This window comes from Carex rostrata, chromosome 2 (genome assembly GCF_964058835.1).
Source record: "Carex rostrata chromosome 2, lpCarRost1.2, whole genome shotgun sequence".
Taxonomy (NCBI): domain Eukaryota; kingdom Viridiplantae; phylum Streptophyta; class Magnoliopsida; order Poales; family Cyperaceae; genus Carex; species Carex rostrata.
Window position 1 is genome coordinate 14,255,359 of NC_135919.1, and position 18,279 is coordinate 14,273,637.

The 18,279-nt window shown below is 34.5% G+C and overlaps 1 protein-coding gene across 6 annotated transcripts; it reads left to right on the forward strand.

Moving 5' to 3' along the window:
* Window positions 1–7,229: 7,229 nt before the first annotated feature.
* LOC144544257 (acyl-CoA-binding domain-containing protein 6-like) lies at window positions 7,230–16,005 on the forward strand. Of its 6 annotated transcripts, none has more exons than XR_013508195.1 (18): window positions 7,230–7,587; window positions 8,155–8,225; window positions 8,595–8,658; window positions 9,368–9,439; window positions 9,912–10,121; window positions 10,545–10,622; window positions 11,021–11,125; window positions 11,204–11,270; window positions 11,365–11,426; window positions 11,516–11,655; window positions 12,221–12,347; window positions 12,469–12,583; window positions 12,744–12,838; window positions 12,981–13,064; window positions 13,695–13,903; window positions 14,346–14,501; window positions 15,123–15,182; window positions 15,558–16,005. XR_013508195.1 is itself a non-coding variant. In XM_078292713.1 (18 exons), the coding sequence occupies exons 1-18, from the start codon at window positions 7,444–7,446 to the stop codon at window positions 15,741–15,743; spliced, it is 2,007 nt and encodes a 668-aa protein (XP_078148839.1). In that variant the 5' UTR covers window positions 7,230–7,443; the 3' UTR covers window positions 15,744–16,005. The 6 variants fall into 6 exon arrangements, 4 of the variants coding, with proteins under 4 accessions (XP_078148839.1, XP_078148854.1, XP_078148848.1 ...); XR_013508196.1 differs by having other exon boundaries at window positions 12,750–12,838; XM_078292713.1 differs by having other exon boundaries at window positions 13,695–13,865.
* The last annotated feature ends 2,274 nt before the right edge of the window (window positions 16,006–18,279 follow it).

Below are 18,279 nucleotides of genomic sequence, written 5' to 3' on the forward strand. Positions count from 1 at the left end.
AGTCAGTACTTGTAGGGGGGATACAAGTTTTAGATAAAAAAAAACTGAACATTTGTAAATATTATTATCAATATATAAATAGGGACTGGATCCCTATTTTTGATAAATAAATAAAAATAACTTTAAACCCCGAAATCATGAACTTATCGTCGCTATGCTGAACGGTAAACATTCAATAGTTTACATAGTTATAGTTATGGTGCTTTGCAAATTACGGAATGATTCATTTTATAGAACGAGTGAGTCTATGGTACTATGCATATTACGATTTGTTACGGTGCTACGGTTCTATATTCGAGTTTTCAAATCCTAACGGTCGATCCGAACCGTTCATCTTGTTTTCCATATTAATATGTGTTTGGAGACCAAATTTTACATTTTTTTAAATTTTTTTACTACTTTTTTAGATTTATTGAAAATCACTGCTTTGGATGGTCCAGAATTTTCAGATCAAGTGATTTTCTAAATATCTAAAAAAATAGTAAAAAAATTTCAAAAAATGTAAAATTTGGTCTCCAAACACATATTAATATGGAGAACAAGATGAACGGTTCGGATCGACTGTTAGGATTTGAAAACTCGAATATAGAGCCGTAGCACGGTAACAACCCGTGATATGCATAGTACCATAGACTCACTCTTATAGAACAATATCTCTATTTATAAAATTCAAACAGTCAATGTAAATTGTTAAATACGATATTCAAGTAAAACTAGGGTGTTCTTAAGCTCACCAAAGTGTTTGGTGAGCTTAACTCCAAAACCCATCAAATCGGTTTCAAATGACGAATCCGAACCATTGGAACCCGCCTACTTTACGAGTGATACGTCTACGTGTGAAAATTTTAAACATTCGAATTAATTTAGTATAAAGTCAAGCGATCAAAATTAGAAGGTTAATAAATTAATTTTAGTGCATATATTTTTTGAACGTTTTTTGACCGCTTGACTTTATACTAAATTAATTCGAATGTTTAAAATTTTCACATGTAAACGCATCACTCGTAAGGTAGGCAGATTTCAACGGTTCGGATTCATCATTTGAAACCTATTTAATGAGTTTTGGAGTTAAGCTCACAAAACACTTCGGTGAGCTTAAGAACACCCTAGTTCTACTCTATAATCATTTGTGTTACTGGAGATAAGAGCGAGATTTTTTTACTATAGAAGTCAATTGTATACAATTTTCATGATGTAAATGAGGTCAATTTAATTATGCAGAAAATCATGTGTAATTACAAACAAATTGAAATAAAATGAAGACAACACAGTAGATTGCGGCCATTTTTATTAATACCCTACAAAAAAGATTTTTTTAAAACTACCCCTGCATTTTTTTTTTAAAACTACCCCTACCGCCAGGCCCACAGGAGGCCCAGATCCTTTAGTAGACCGCCCGGGACAGGGGCGGTCCGTTAGGGACCAGACCGCCTGGGGGTCGGGCGGTCCTCTATTTTTTTTAGAGATCTTAATATTTTGATTTAAATAATTTTGTGAAGAAAAAGTTTTCTTGTATGCCAAAAAAATAAGACATCTGATATATTTATGAAGTGATGTCGTAACTCTTTATAACTTTGATTTGATTTGTCAGTTTGATATCACAAGTCTAAAGATAACACTAATTAAGGACTTGGCCTTGATTACAAAATTTTCAAGTTCTGACAGCTTGTTGATCTTCTTCTCTTTATTTCTGGTACTAAAACAGTAGTTTAGAGCTACTAAAATATGTTCAAACCTCAAATTATATCTCTGTCCATGCACAAGCACCCTAGAATGACATTTGATATGGTACCAATTCCAAACTCAGCAGCCAAGCACTAGGCAAAGACCACTGGTGTAGTGCAATGCACTAAAAACATCAAATTTGATATTTGCTGGTAAATCAGCAAGTATGGATTGATACAGGGACCAAACTATAAAATTGATTACACCAACACGTAAAGTATTAAAAAATACACATAATTGACATAAATTTCAATTTATTTGGATTTTTCTACAATTAGTTATAAATTTCTAAAGTTTAGCTTTCGAAAAAACTTTAAACAGTCATAACTTTGGCTAGGAAAGTCGAATTTGCGTGTATGACCACTTTTTGGAAAGGGAGAGATGAAACGGATCCGAATATCACCCTGGAGGAAACTCCCGGGCATTCAAAGAATCAGAATTTCAAAAAAAACATCGTTCAGTGCCTCAAAAATTTAGTTTAAGTTTACGTTCAACGGTAGACGTACAACGATCTGTATTTTGTTTAGTCAAAGCCGAAGAAATTATTCAAGAATGATCCATATAATTATTTTAAAATGCATTTACTATTTATTGTGTTCGTTTGTCTATCTCCGAGCAAATGATATATGTTGACAATAATCAAATAATTCAATTATTCTCTCTCTCGCTCTCCATTTATTCTCTAAAAAAAAGAGAAGTTGACATCATTGATGCAATCTAACCATATTTCCTTGTGTATATTTGAATAAAATAAATTATTAAGAATCAAGACCAAGTCCTTAATTAGTGTTATCTTTAGACTTGTGATATCTAACTGACAAATCAAATCAAAGTTATAAAAAGTTACGACATCTCAGTATCTCACTCATAAATATATCAAATGTCTTATTTTTTGGCATACAAGAAAACTTTTTCTTCACAAAATTATTTAAATCAAAATATTAAGATCTCTAAAAAAAAAATAGAGGACCACCCGGACCCCAGGCGGTCTACTAGAGGATCTGGGCCGCCCATAGGCCTGGCGGTCAGGGCAGTTTAAAAAAAAAAAAAACAGAATGCGCAGACAGTTTTAGAAAAATCTTTTTTTAGGCGGTCTACATACAATAGGATGAAAACAGAGCGGATATGGAGCAGATAGTGGTAAAACTATATTCATATTTACATTTATGAAATGTGCGCTAATACGAATATAGATATGGATAGTAAACATAAGTCAAAATGTAAAATCAAATCCACCTTAAACGGATACAGATACAAACAGATAATTTACGAATACGGATTCGAATACTAGATACGAAACAAATAATTATCGGATAATTGAGTCATATTAAAATACAAATATTAATTAGGAAAATTAAAAAAGAGGAAAAAAAACCAAGAAATCAGAAAATCAATTATAGATACACAGCTTGTTGTTTGATTGTTTTGACTTTGAATTAATTAAAGCTTTCAAAAACAAAAACTTTGAATAATTGATATCGGCCTAGATAAATAGTGTTATAAAAAGATGTTTTTATTCAGCCCGGTCGCTGCAGCGGCCCAAGAGAAATCAATACGAATGGAGCCGGCATTTTTATTAATATTCACTTTAAAATATAAATTCCAATTTTATCCGATTTTCAACATTTTTTTAAAATATCCAAACCGCATCGTAATTATGCGATTTGGATTAAAAATTTTAAACCGCAAAATTAGGATGCGGTTTGAGATTTTGTTTTTTTTTTTTGCACTATAAATATCATGTTTTTCTCTAACTCACCAGAATTGAAAGAGAGAAAGAGAGAAAAAGAGGCGATTTTCTGATAATTTTTTTAATAATATTTTTATAATATTTTTTAATTTTTTAATTGTTAGAAATTGTTAGGAAGTATTACAAACTACTCCATACAAGTTGTTATTAATTTTTATGAATTGTTTAGAACTAATATCCAATGTCTAATCTATCACTGTCATTTGACTTTTTACCATGTCACGTGAAAAAAAAAGAGAAATTATTAATAATTTTTGGACGGATAAAGCCCTCTCGAGGAGGCATTTGCAACATTTATTTTCACCCGAAGATGTTGAAGAATTCATGAGTGGCCTTGATCCGTGTGTTAGAGATATCCTTGACGAGGATTTCGAAGACATGGACCCTCCAACTGGATGGGGACATTGAGCATTATGTCAGGTGAAGGGAGATATGGTGTATATGTTCTTTTGTTTTAACTGTGGCATATCTGTTCACTCCAATTGCATCGACAATGATGCAGATCCGATGAATGACACCTGTCTCAGTAAATGAGAGTGTCCTGCGTGCATCATCAGGGCTTCATAGAAGAAGGGAATAAGTTCCTCAGCCCGTAAACCATAGACTGGATTGTATTTTATCGTGGTATTTTATGAATTCTACTGGCTTGTATAATTTTATGTTTGAACTGTGATGGTTTGGTGTATATGGATTTTATGTTGTACTATTTTATGAACTCTACTATACTGTATTATTTTTTGCTTTATCTGGATTGTAGTATTTTATGTTGAGTATGGATTGTAGTATTTTATGTTTATTTTGTTGTTGAATAGGATGAACAGTAGCAACCGAGGTAGATCGTATAATCGCGGCGTAGCGAGATGTGGGTCAACAAGCGGTCGAGTTAGGAACGAGAAAAAAACATGCCCCTGTAAAATATGCTTTTATTTTCATTATACTGATTTTGGTACATTACTAACTAAATTAGACTATATTTACAACTATTTTGAACTACCAATAAAATTTAAACAAATTATAAGGACTTACTTGCAAATCTGAAAAGAGGAGGATAAATATGGGAGAAAGAGAGGAACTGAGAAGAGAGAGTGTGAAATTTGTGAGAATGGTTTTTGAAAATTTCAGCCAACCCTCCACACCTATGTATAGAACTCAAACCGCATTCTAATTACGCAATTTGGATTAAAAATTCCAAACCGCATCCTAATTATGCAGTTTGGATTAAAAATTCCAAACCGCATAATTATGATGCAGTTTGAGTATTTTAAAAAAAATGTTGAAAGTTGGATAGAATTGAAATTTTATATTTTAATGTGGATATTTATAAAAATATTGGCGAATGGTGTGAAGAATGATACAAGATCACAAAGATAAATATATTAAATAAAATGGATGAAAATATTGATGATGCCCACATAGCTGAATGCGTATTCCCTGCATTAACTCAAAAGGGAATATTTTGAGTTAATGAATCTCAATCGTTCGATTTTAAACGGAGCCAATTCAGCTCATGTCTATAATATAGGGGCTCTTTGATATTCTTACATATTTAATATGCACGAATCTTGAAACATATCGGATGGTCTAGATATATTAACTCAAAAGATTCTCTTTCGAGTTAATGCAGAGGATACAAATTCCACATAGCTAAAGTTTGGGGCTTAACATTCATTATGGAGTATCTGTAACTTTAAAAGAAGTTGAATAAATTTATAAAAAAAATATAGTTTTATGTAAACTAATATAATTGTAATTATAGAAAATGATCATAAATTCAACATAACTTTTCATAAAAAAACACTGCTTGATTAATTATAACTGATGAAAATATGTGAAATCCGTAAAAACACTCACTAATCTATAATTCATAAAGAAGATTTCACTTGTGTTATATCATCAACACTCTCATCGATTCGTTTCTATTCTCTCATCTTATTTAAAATGATCGAAGAATTCATACTTTCTCATTTTCTCTCTTCAACATTTAATAGAATAGAGAACGTATGTTAATTTCTCCGTAGGAATTTTCATTTGATTAATTGTATTGTTTATTATATATGATTTTAGTTTTAAGAAAATTATTTATTTATTCAAAATTTACTTACTGGAAGGTCTTTTATTGAAATTATTATTATTATTATAATAATCTAATAGAGATCGACTAACAGTCCCCCTACTTCAGTCCCCTATCTGTCCCCCGCACTAAAAGACAAAAAAAATAGTTAAAACGTGCTAACTACCACCAAAGAGCAAGATTAATGTTATTTTATTAATAGTCAAAACATATAGTATTCATACCTACGAATTTATAGTATTCATACTTATTATCAGAACCATTCGTCATATGTAAACACAAGCTGGAGGGGACCAGTAACGACCAGGGGACCACTGACGTCTTGTGACGGCCTGGATTGGGGACCGCAATCGTCTGAAAGCGACATTTGCCAAGATTGGGGACCACTACAGCGAATCTATATATTATTCATATCTAAATAAAGAAGTATTCATATCTAAACAAATGAAGTATTCATACTGACGATTACGAAGTATTCATACATGTTTGAAATAATTTATACAATTCAAAATTCAAAGTCAGATTCATCTCTCTCACCCCACCTCTTCCAAGAAGTATTCATACTGACGATTACGAAGTATTCATACATGTTCGAAATAATTTATACAATTCAAAATTCATTGTCAAATTCATCTCTCTCACCCACCTCTTCCAAGAAGTATTCATATATAACATGAAGTATGCATATCTAACAAATGAAGTATTCATATCTAACTAATGAAGTACTCAATATCTAACAAATGAAATATTATTATATATCACTATTCATATCTAACTAATGAAGTATTCACACATGACACTAGCAATATTCATATCTGACACTAATAATATTCACACCTGCCCAGATTGGGACCAAGAAATATTCTCAACAGACTAGTATGCATATCTAAAACAATGAAGTATTCATATCTAACTAAAGAATTATTCATACCGACGATTACGAAATATTCATACATGTTTGAAATAATTTATACAATTCAAAATTCAAAGTCAGATTCATCTCTCTCATCCCACCTCTTTCAAGAAGTATTCATATGTAACATGAAGTATGCATATCTAACAACTGAAGTATTCATATCTAACTAATAAAGTATTCATATGTTGCACTGTGACAACCTTCGCTGGGCTAGCATGGACCCCCTCCAATGGTGCACCACGCTCTGCTCGCCAAATCTCGACGGTGCACCACTCTCTCCTCGCCAGATCTCGACCGTGCACCAGGCTCTCCTCGTCGAATCTCGACGGTGCACCACGCTCTCCTCGCTGGATCTCGATGGTGCACCACGCTCTACTCGCCGAATCTCGACGGTGCACCACGCTCCCCTCGTCGGATCTCGACCGCCATCACAACCATCGGCGTGGGTAGCTGGTGGCGAGCAGTAGAGGAGAAGAACAGAGTGGGTTTTGAGTTGTGTTGAATTTTTTTTTTTTTTTTTTTTAAGAGAAGATTGAAGAGGGTGGATTTTGACCATGTGGGAGAACAAAAAATGAAAGTTGTTAGGAGGACAGATTCAAGGGGACAACATCTTTACTCAATCTAATATGTTCTGAATAATTAATTTTTTGCAGCGGAGTAATTTTTATTCATTTTGCAGAAGTCAAGTAAGGCTCATCTGGTATTAATCGGAGACGTATGATCAGCTGGGACCCACATGCAGTTTATGTTAGACCCCTACACCGAGTCCAGCAATACTTACTTGCTACATCGACATCCCCAGTCCCGATAGAAGAGAGAGAAAAGACAGCCCGCGAAGCCAAACGTACCGGACCCGGAGAGGAAAACAAAACTCCACTCCTATTTCCTCTCAGATCTCATCTGAAAATCTCTCTTCTCTATATAAAAGAGAGGAAGATTGGATAACTTCCTCCCTCTCTTCGCCGCTCTCTTTATACTGAGATGGCGAGCTCGGGGCTGGCGTACCCGGACAGGTTCTACGCGGCGGCAGCGTACGCCGGTCTGGGCGTTGGATCGCCGGACTCCGCTGCGATCTCTCGCTTCAAGAGTGAATCCTCTCTTTTACTTTACGCTCTCTATCAGCAGGTTTCTTTCTTTCATCTCTCATTCTCTGAATTGAGCTAGATCTATCTTAGGAGAGTGAATCTTCAGATTCACAGCAGACGCTAGTTCTTGTTGGAGAAACAAGAGAAAGATGATTCCCAATTGTGCCGTTATCTCTGCCCATACTGTACATTGCATGGCTGATTGGGCGTTCTCTTTGTTATTATGTATAGATGTGAATAGTGGTTGATAGATCTAAGTTATTAGTAGAATCATACTGGTTAAATTCAACGTACAGTAGGTGTAGTTGGAGTGGTGAATTTATTCCCATTGGTGAATTCAATGTTCGGTTGTTATGTTTAGATTTGAATAGTGGTTGTTATGTTCCCACTGAGTTGAATGCTATTATAAGGTATTGGAGTTCCAACTCTTGTTTGTAACGGTGAAGTCCAAAATATATATATATATTTTTTTTCCTTTTGGTGTCTAATTAAGGTCTGATCTGTATGAAAGTTTAGGAGAGATTGGACATTCAGCTGTGATCGGCAAAATCTCAGCATTTACTGAAGCCATAATATATTGCACTAATTTTGCTTAATTCATCTGTAGGCTACTGTTGGACCCTGTGATGTACCTAGGCCTAGGGCATGGAACCCTGTGGAACAAACCAAGTGGAGTAGGTTTGTTTCCTCATTGCAGCTGAGCATTTCCAGAACTTTTTCTCAAAACAGATTTAGTTTTGTTCTGCTCCGTGATTGTTGGTTGTATAGGATAGGCTACTTATTCATGGGATAGGCTACTTATTCATAATTGGGCCATAATTTTAAAAGCTAGTTTTCCAGTATGGTGCCAATATTATTAAGAAAACATTTCCACAGCATGATGTGTTCCATATATTTTATAGATTGAAACCTGAAAATACACTATAATGATTCACTCCTTAACTCCACAAGCCAGCAGGCATTACAGTGAACAATATTCCATGAGTACTACTTGTTGGTTTTACTTTTGGAAAGCTGAAAAACAGTTTTTATTTTATTTTATTTTAGTTGGCATCAACTAGGGGACCTTTCTTCAGCAGAAGCGATGCGCCTTTTTGTAAAGATTTTGGAGGTATAGAATTAACTTAGTCAGGTAGTCTTGGCGAGCCAGCGGTAAAAAAAACAGCCTCTTTATGGAAATGAAACCCCAACGAATTGGGCAGGAGTAGTACTAGGATGGGTGACCTTCTGGGAAGTCCCTGTATTGCTGATTCCGGTTGAGTTTCATTTCTAGCCAACCCCAACTTGTTTGGGAATAAAGGCTTTGAAGAAGAAGAAGTTAGTCTTATTTACATTGTTGTGCCCATTCTTTTTAGCGATAATTGTTGCTATACCCATTGAAACTTAGATTCCTAATTTTCCAAACGTCTAAATATCAAAATGGGCAGAGCAAATGCACTGATTCCTAATGTATTTTCCTTTTCTTATATCTAATGGTCCCATTATGTTTGTTATAAGAGGAAATGTGCTTATTCCTAATTGAGTGTTCCTTTTAAGCAACATGAAAAATTAAGTTAGCTACTGAATGGGGAAGAAGCAAAATGAAGAAAAAAGAAGAGATTTGTTTGCTATGAAAGAAGGATAAGTTGGTCAATTCACCTCTTAATACAAGAATAATATCAAATTAAATGATAAAAAGGGAATTAAGGAAAGGCTATCTTGTTTGATGGGCTGAGAAGATATTTTGAGGGGAAGTTGGAAAATTTGAAAATTTTGTTGGACATGCCGACAATTACCCTTCTTTTTACTTTGCCTTTTTCAATGCAAACAACCATCAACAGGAAGAAGATCCCAGTTGGTTCTCTAGGGTTCGTGACAGCACTGCTGCACCTGTTGTAGATGTTCCAATTAATGTAAGTGTGTTAATGCTGGTTCAATGATTTTTATTATTTAAACACAATTTGTAATCGTGAGCAAAAAGATAGTATTTATTCTTTATGAGTGTATTTTTGTGCTTTTTTCCTTGTTTAACAATTCATTGGTAAAAAAAGTATATCTGTAAAATTTTTATATTTTGTGTCTCAACTCAAATCAACCTCTGTGTTCATATGGTTGGAGGTAGTTTTTTTTTAATTGCCCAAAATAAAGTTAAAGAATATTGCTAGCGCTTAGGATGCTTATATGAATAAAGGGCTATTTGACAAACAATACTAGAAGAACTTAGTTGACTTTTCTCATTATTTCAATAGATATACTTTATTGTTTTTAATTTGTATCTTGGACTGTGTATGATGGTAATAAGCCTCATTCTGGGTTATCTTTTATTACTCTGAAACTATTCGGGGGTTTGTTTACATTCTGTTGATTTATATTCTTGTTAATCAGAAAGCGAAAGACGAACCAACTGTTGAGACATCTAGCAGTTCTTCAAATCAAATATCCTTTCCAGAGCCTAAGACCATTACCACTGAAAATGGGACCCCACATGAGACTCAAGACAAAGATGTAATTTTTGAAGGTCTCAGTTCAGTTGCTGTCTATGACCAGTGGACCTCACTTTCCGTCTCTGGCCCAATCCCTAAACCCCGTTACCAGGTACATAACTCCCCCCATTCTTTCAGTACTTTATACTGTACTGTCATTTATTGTACCTAGTGAGATGATTAATGCCGAGGAGTTCTGTACTGTACTAGTTGGTCCTGATCTACACTTTTTTTGGCTTTGCTTGTTCTTGGATGTTCATTGAGGGCTAATGTTGGGGATCACTTGAGTGCGGCTTAAGCAACAGGATCTGTCAAAATTAAATGCAATAATTTCCCTTCTAATGTTGGTCCATTACCATATTTGATATTCATGCCTTCGACCCATATCTGATGGCCAAAGTTTTGTCATAGTCACAAATTTGTGATTCTTTGTATGGCAAAGGACTAGAACTTTTTTTTGGATTATATGTGAAAATATATGTAGGTTATGTTATTATGTATGGTGTCTTACTCAAACGATGCTTTCCATATGTAGCATGGAGCAGCTGTAGTGCAAGATAAGATGTACATTTTTGGGGGAAACCATAATGGACGGTATCTTGGCGATCTCCAGGTGTGCTACTTCTGAAAGGAAATTCATTTGTCATTTGATTGCATAATGTTGTAGCTAACCCAAATTAATAATAAAAAGAAAACAAATGGCCTTTACTTGTGGAAATTACTTTGTTACTGGCACAGTCAATACAGCTTGTTGGTACTGGTTGTCATGATCTTTACCAATTGGCACTTTTACCCAACTTGTAACATCACAAGCAAAATAACAGGAATTCAGTTCAAAATGTATTTGTTTTATTAGAAACTAGATAACCCAAATAACATAATCAAATGAAATATTTTGTGCTTTCACTGAGGTGCAGGTATTGGGCACTAGTTGACCAGTATCCCGTACTGCAACCTTTTATTTATTTGTCATTGAAAAGTAACTAATAGTTTTACATCATGTTTGTGAAGGTTCTGGACTTGAAAGGTTTGACTTGGTCGAAGGTAGATGCAAAGTTGCAAGCTGGATCTCCAGGATCCACTACCACTATAGCTCCTTGTGCTGGGCACTCATTGGTATGTCATAAATTTTGGAGATTTTTGATAATTGTTGTATCCACGTGTATCTTTTTTAACAACTTTTAATCGTTATAGATACCATGGCAAAACAAAATTCTTTCAATTGGTGGGCACACCAAAGATCCTTCTGAGACGTTGACAGGTTCTCAAGTATTTCTATTCCAAAATGTTTCTTATATCCTCTTTATAAATGATTTTATGTTGGCTTAATGTATTTACTTCTTAAACTCTGCTAGTGAAGGAATTTGATCTACAGACTGGTACCTGGTCAAACTTGAGAACCTATGGAAAGCCACCGGTAACACATTTTATTTCATGATATGTACTTCATCATCAATTTCTCACCCCAGTGAGGTAAAATTTTGTTTGTTTGTTTTATACTCCTAGATTTCACGTGGGGGTCAATCAGTTACTCTTGTTGGAGCAACCCTCATGATTTTTGGAGGTGAAGATGCCAAGAGATCTCTTTTGAATGACTTGAACATCCTTGACCTCGAAACTATGACCTGGGACGACATCGATGCTATGTAAGTTCAAATATCTGATAAACATAACATTTTCTCTGGTAGTAGAACTCCTTGAATTCACTTATTTCAGATCTGAACAGTGGAATTTTTAAGTTTGAGAATATCTTATGGTACCAGGATTTTTGAGTTGAACTTTTTCCGTTTGATGTTTCATTAAAAAAATGTTTTTTTTTTTCTTTTATATGCAAATGGTCAAAGTCAATATATGTATATCACCAAATAAAACAATAGCAATCAGGACCAATGCCATTTTGGTGCGGCTTGGTGCCCAGTATAGTACCAGTACACACTTTTTACTACCAACCTCATTGTACCACAAGATATTGTACGGGCCTTTATTTCATCATTACCAACAGATAGTAATTGGCACAATGTGTTGCTCCAGAATGGAATCGATATCTGGAATCATCTTTATAATCTTTTAATGGGTACAATTTGGTTTGTAATCAGCGGTTGCATGATTTTCTATTTCATTTTTTATTCAATGATTTAATGAGAATACCAGTATAGGACCCTATAGGTCAACCTGTCAAGTATCATGTAGTTTAGTCTGTTATTATTACAGTGGCACCCCTCCTTCACCAAGGTCAGACCATGTAGCTGCGTGTTATGCAGAGAGATATCTTTTGATTTTTGGTGGCGGGTCCCATGCTACGTGCTTCAATGATCTACACATCCTCGACATGCAAGCTGTGAGAACCTTATCCTCTTCCCCTTCCTGTGTTGCATAATTCATTATAAATTGTTTATATTGTTTCTGTAAATGTTTATGCTAATTGCTTTTTGTGGTTCTGTTACTGTATATTTTGATAGATGGAATGGTCAAGGCCTAACACTCAGGGTGTGACCCCTGGCCCACGAGCTGGACATGCGGGTGTTACAGTTGGTGATAACTGGTACATAGTTGGTGGTGGTAACAATCAAACTGGTACAGTTTTCAATCACAGTTATTTTGAGAGACATGTTTTGATGTTCTTTTCAGAAAATTTCTCAAGGGAATTATAATTTTTCATTGGGAGTATGGGACTAAAGGCTTGGTTGTTGTGGTTGTTGTTTTGGAGTATGGGACTAATGAATATGTGTGCTAGGGGCAGGTGTATTAGAGACACTGGTGCTAAACATGTCGACGTTAGTATGGTCTGTTGTTACCTCTATTCAAGGACGTGTGCCCCTTGCAAGTGAGGTGTGTTTCTTCTGATAGCAATATTATATTATGTCACAAAAATCTGGTAGTTCTACAATTGCTCTGTAGTAAATATAATGAAATCCCGAGATTATTTTTGAGAAACTCCTCCATAATACTTTTAATTCTTTTTTTTTTTCAGGGTTTGAGCTTAGTTAATAGCACATACAGCGGGGAAGATTACCTTGTGTCATTTGGTGGATACAATGGAAAGTATAGTAATGAGGTAATTCTTCTCCTTAATTATGTACCCTATAAAACAGAGGATAATCCTCGTGTACTTAGTTTTTTTAACTTTCTTTGTAATGCCCAAATTACAAAACCAATGTTTCTATAGCTAAGTACGGGACTATGGAATAGGAATATTAGGTTATTTTTGAGAAAGGAACAAAGAATGGTCAGTAGGATGCATGATATTCATCGTGCTTTGTGGGGTCTGAGAATTGGATTGGAATATGGTTTGCTTTAATTGCTGAGGTTATACAAGAATTTTTTTTCTTATGTTTTAACTCAGCTTCGTCCTGAAGGTGCAATTCCATGTGAAGCTAGCAAAACCTGTGAATTACCTTGTACCCTTGCACAATTCAGATAAAAATATTCTATACACTATGGTTTTCCCATTTTATTCGAAAGATGCCCAATACATCAGCCCCTTTACAGCACCTTCCCTTCACAATCAAGTGAGTAACTGTGTTATCAGGGTATTATCTGAGAAATCAAGAAATGAGGACCCTAGGTGCAGACAACATTTTGTCATTTTGAGTGGCAGACACAAAACTTCAAAATTTTGTAGGCCAACAGATAGGAACTTTTACAAACCATCTTTTAAGCTCTTTTATATTCACAATGGATATAGGTCTATGCTCTTAAACTAAGCAACAAATCAGGAGTCCAATCTGGCGTGACAGAGGGGGCGGTACCTGACAGCTCCGACGGGATAGTTCAAACCACAGATCACAGTCGAGATGTCAACCCAGAGACAGAGGTATATCAAGAAAGCAAGATCAGAGAGATTGCAATTGACAATGTCTGTTCTTACCTTTTTGTAGCATACATCTTTTATACGTAATTTTTGGAATCTCACATATCTATTTACATATATTTTCTTTACTTAAAACTCGATTTTTTTTTCTTTGACCTTTTCTAGTATTATTGTAATTGTGCACATCACATTTTCCTTTTTTTTTTTTTTCTTCTTTTGGATTTCCTTCATTAGTTTTCTTTGCATCAGATGGTGTCATTTGATTTTGACGCACCTGTTTAGTGTGTTGTTCCATGTGTATGAAAAAGCTTTTGAGATATATAGCCATTCAGGAAGGTTTTTTCTAATATTCTTTCAAACAAAATTTTCGGTCTTTAAGTTTTTTTTTTTATTTAGATCAACCCAAGCACTTGTACTTCAAATCTAAATCTGGATTTTAGAACGTTCAGCATCATATTGTTATTTAATCTTATGACAACTTTCTTTTTAATATGATATAACAATTTTTGTTTACTTATGCTTCAGAATGCTAGAAGTGAGGAAGCGAATGAAAGAATCGTAGGTGAACTAAAAGCTGAGAAAGAGGAGCTTGAAGCTGCAGTTAACCGGGAACAAATTCAGAATCTTGAGCTCAAGCAAAGGCTGGCTGAAGCTGATACTCGAAATATGGATTTAACCAAGGTTAAACGAAATGATATATTGCTACTGTACCTTTCTTAAAAATGAGCTATTTTAGCTTCTACCAGGTAGGGGTGCAAATGGATCGGATATTATCCGTCCGGAACCGTATTAAAAAATTAGATACGAATATCTGATATTTGAATATCGCTACGGATATGGATACAGATATGGATATGGTTTTAAATTTTAATTATCCGTATCTTAATAGTAGATATATATCATATAGTTTAATTTATATAATGAAAAATTTATATTATTCACTGTTATAAAGAAAACAGATATCCGATCTTTATCCGTATCCGGACAAGTAATCTTCTATTAGACATAACAAGCACTTGCTGTCTCTGTGAAATTTTTAAAAAATGCATGCATAGTCAAAAGTTTTTGGAAAAGAATGGGGGTCAATTGACACCATTTGATGAATGTAGATCCGCAATTGGCTTCTACAAGCATGGTTCTGAGATCAATGGAAATAGATCAAAGCTTACTAATTATACCACTTAGTAGTTAGTACTGTTAGATAAACTTGCTGCTTAGATAACAGTTTTGGTATCATTTTGGTTCAGGACTGGTGCTTGTTAATTTTTCTTATACCTATTTACTGAACTTTACAATTAATAGGAACTCCAATCCGTCCGGAGCCAACTTGCTACAGAACAGTCAAGGTGTTTCAAGCTTGAGGTACGTCCAATTTTTAAAATTGAAAAATAGTAATGCAATTCTTATTCATTTTGATTTTCTTAAATAAAACTTCTTGTGTGTCATAGAAAATCTCACTCCAAATGAGAAATAATATATATGATTCCTCTAAAACATGTGAAAACCTACATTACTATTATTATTTCTTCAAAATGTTAATCATGTAATGTAACCTGGCTCTCATTTATTTAGACAAATACAACAGGGATGTGGTGTTTAATGACAATTTTTAGTCAAGGGACATGTATATATAGTATATAAAGGAGGCATACATTTACACTTTTTAGACTTTGCAGGGGACATACTTGAATATTTTGACACAGAAATCAAATCTCTCAAATCACATTATATTGTTAGGTTGATTTGGCCGAGCTGAGGCAGAAACTACAAGCACTGGAGGCATTGGAGAGGGAAGTGGAGTTACTGCAAAGGCAAAAGGCTGCAACTGAACAAGCAGCAATTGATGCAAAGCAGAGACAGGGCTCTAGCGGTATGTGGAGTTGGATTGTGGGGACCCCACCTGACAGGTCTGACTCTTCATGAGAGGTTTTTTGTGAAGAAACGGGAGTTTAAAATTTGCCAGTTTTTTTTAGTTAATTCGTAAATGTCAATTCATTGTCATATGTCAGCTTATAGTATTGTTTATCCTATTAAATTTCATTTCTTTAACTCTTTTTTTATTCATCTCATGATAGCAAGTTCGTAGGAGAGAATATTTGATATTATTCACAGATATTTGGGTGTGGTTGTTCGTCTTTACATATAGCTTTTGGCGCAATTACATCTTCCATTTTGGCCGGTACCCTGATTTCTTGTTCTTTATTTTATCTTTATTTATAATTGTATTGATTGTTACTTTTTCCAAATAGAGACCGAGCTTAAGATTTCAATAGTAGGAAGTAGGAATCGAAAACTTAGATTCCAATAACAACATTTTAAGTGGGCAATCTTAACAATTGTCATGAACAAAGATTAAATTAAAATTCAATATTTTAGACCTTTTTTATTTGGTAATTATATTATGAATGCAAAAATTAATGAAAATCGGTACATTCATCGTGGATTGAACTTTTCAATGGTATGAATTATTTCGTATCTTCTTTTTCTCTCGGCATTGCCTCTGCATGATTTCAGCTGCAATCAGTGGTTATCGTCGAAATGTTCAAAAATATAAATTAAATGAGGATTGTAATTGAGAATTTTGCATAATATATGGGAGTCAAATCAGATATAAGCATTTTTCCAGTGCTCCAGTGGAGTCAATCACACGGCACAGGATCCTTCCATTTCTCGAGTACCTATTGCGTGGAGTCTCCCTATTTGCGCCAGAGCTGCAGGAGCAACTTTTCGCCCATATCTCTTGACCATCGTACTCGATACATGGTTCTATATATTTATGCATTGACCTCCTGATTTTTGGGTGAAAAAAACGTGATAGATCTGAGCCACTTGATCAGTACATTTACGTGAATCTTGAAAAAGATCCATGATGCAGATCAAGTCGATGACTCTTCACCCAGTCACCCTGTCATTGTTCCTAATCCTTCACCAGTCTTTCAGAATAAGGACAAAGGGCTGAAGATGTGTATTGAAGATGCATAAGCATGCAACTTGTTTTAATAACTAAAAATATTTAGAGCCATCGGAATACGTTGCCACAATCATGCAAGGTCTTAAAGGAAAATGAAGTCTCCACTAGTTCCTTGAAATTTGATAGAAGTCTGTAGCATGCTGATCGGACACTTCCAGAAAAGAGTCCATATCCTAACAAAAAAAATTGTATTTAGAATCCGGACTGTCCGATCAGAATTCGTACCTGTCCGAGATGAAATGCACAGGGCCTTTTAATATTTGTGTGGATTTTGATCGAATAGTTCAGATCTAAACAGAAATATTCTGGTGATATGAGTTATGCGGAAATGGCCTTCTCACAATAACAGTAGTCTGTAGGTGCGTAGCAGATCCAAGATGAAAAAATAAAGTTACATCAGGGCTGTCGCCATAGCTACTAGAAAGTAAATAATGTACTTGTCAAGGAAAGAACTGAGCAAGGAAAAATACGATAGAAGCCTACAAATACAACCCTCGTGCAATTTACTTTAGACACGCCACTGACGAGACAGTACCGCGCCTAGCTAATAGTCAACTTATTCGCAGGACTATTCTGTGCTATGTTAACTAAATATTGCACAATCTAGGAAAATTGTAAAAATAGCAACTATTGTACAAACGTTTTTCTTTAATACAATTGTTAATGGATAAAAGTCTGTTAACCTTCAAAAAGAGAAAAAATTGTCAAGGAATATATATGTCCAATCGTATTGTCATTGTTCTGATAACATAGTTTGAATATTTTCGTGGACGAATGGAACCTCTGACAGCATAGTTATTTAGAAATCTTTACCAAAAAACTTCTTTGAACCAATACAACAATAACAACAACAACAATCAAGCTTTTAGTTCCAAACAAGTTGGGATAGGCTAGAAATGAAATCCAATCACAATCATAAAATAAAGATAAGCAATAATAAAGTAGTAATAAAATAAAAATAATAAAAATAAAAGTGAAAGTGAAAGTAATAGTAATAATACTAGAGGAGGGTTCAAATGCCTCCATGTTTTTGTGTCTCCATCATGTCTCTATCTCTCTCTATCATTTTCAAAGTTCAAATAGTCGATCCGAACCGCTCAACCTAACCTCCATACTAAAATATGTTTGGAGACCAAATTTTATATTTTTAGGAATTTTTTTATTATTTTTTTAGATAGGTACAAAATCAGTAAATCTGAACCATCTAAAAACAGTATTTTTGTACCTATCTAAAAAAATAGTAAAAAAATTCCTAAAAATATAAAATTTGGTCTCCAAACATATTTTAGTATGGAGGTTAGGTTGAGCAGTTCGGATCGACTGTTTGAACTTTGAAAATGATGAAGAGAGATGGAGGCACAAAAACATGGAGGCATTTGAACCCTCCTCATAATACTAATACTAATACCAACTATATTCTAACCTACACTATCAATCGTAGAGGTCAAAGTCCTAAGCTTACATCCTTGATACCAAATTTCTTGTCCT

Excerpts from the sequence above, each read along its gene's own strand:
- LOC144544257 (XM_078292713.1), top strand. The coding sequence starts at position 7,444 with ATGGCGAGCTCGGGGCTGGCGTACCCGGACAGGTTCTACGCGGCGGCA. Across the intron at positions 11,427-11,515 it reads GAACCTATGGAAAGCCACCG|ATTTCACGTGGGGGTCAATC; the intron begins GTAACACATTTT and ends TTATACTCCTAG. Across the intron at positions 13,866-14,345 it reads GAGAGATTGCAATTGACAAT|AATGCTAGAAGTGAGGAAGC; the intron begins GTCTGTTCTTAC and ends CTTATGCTTCAG.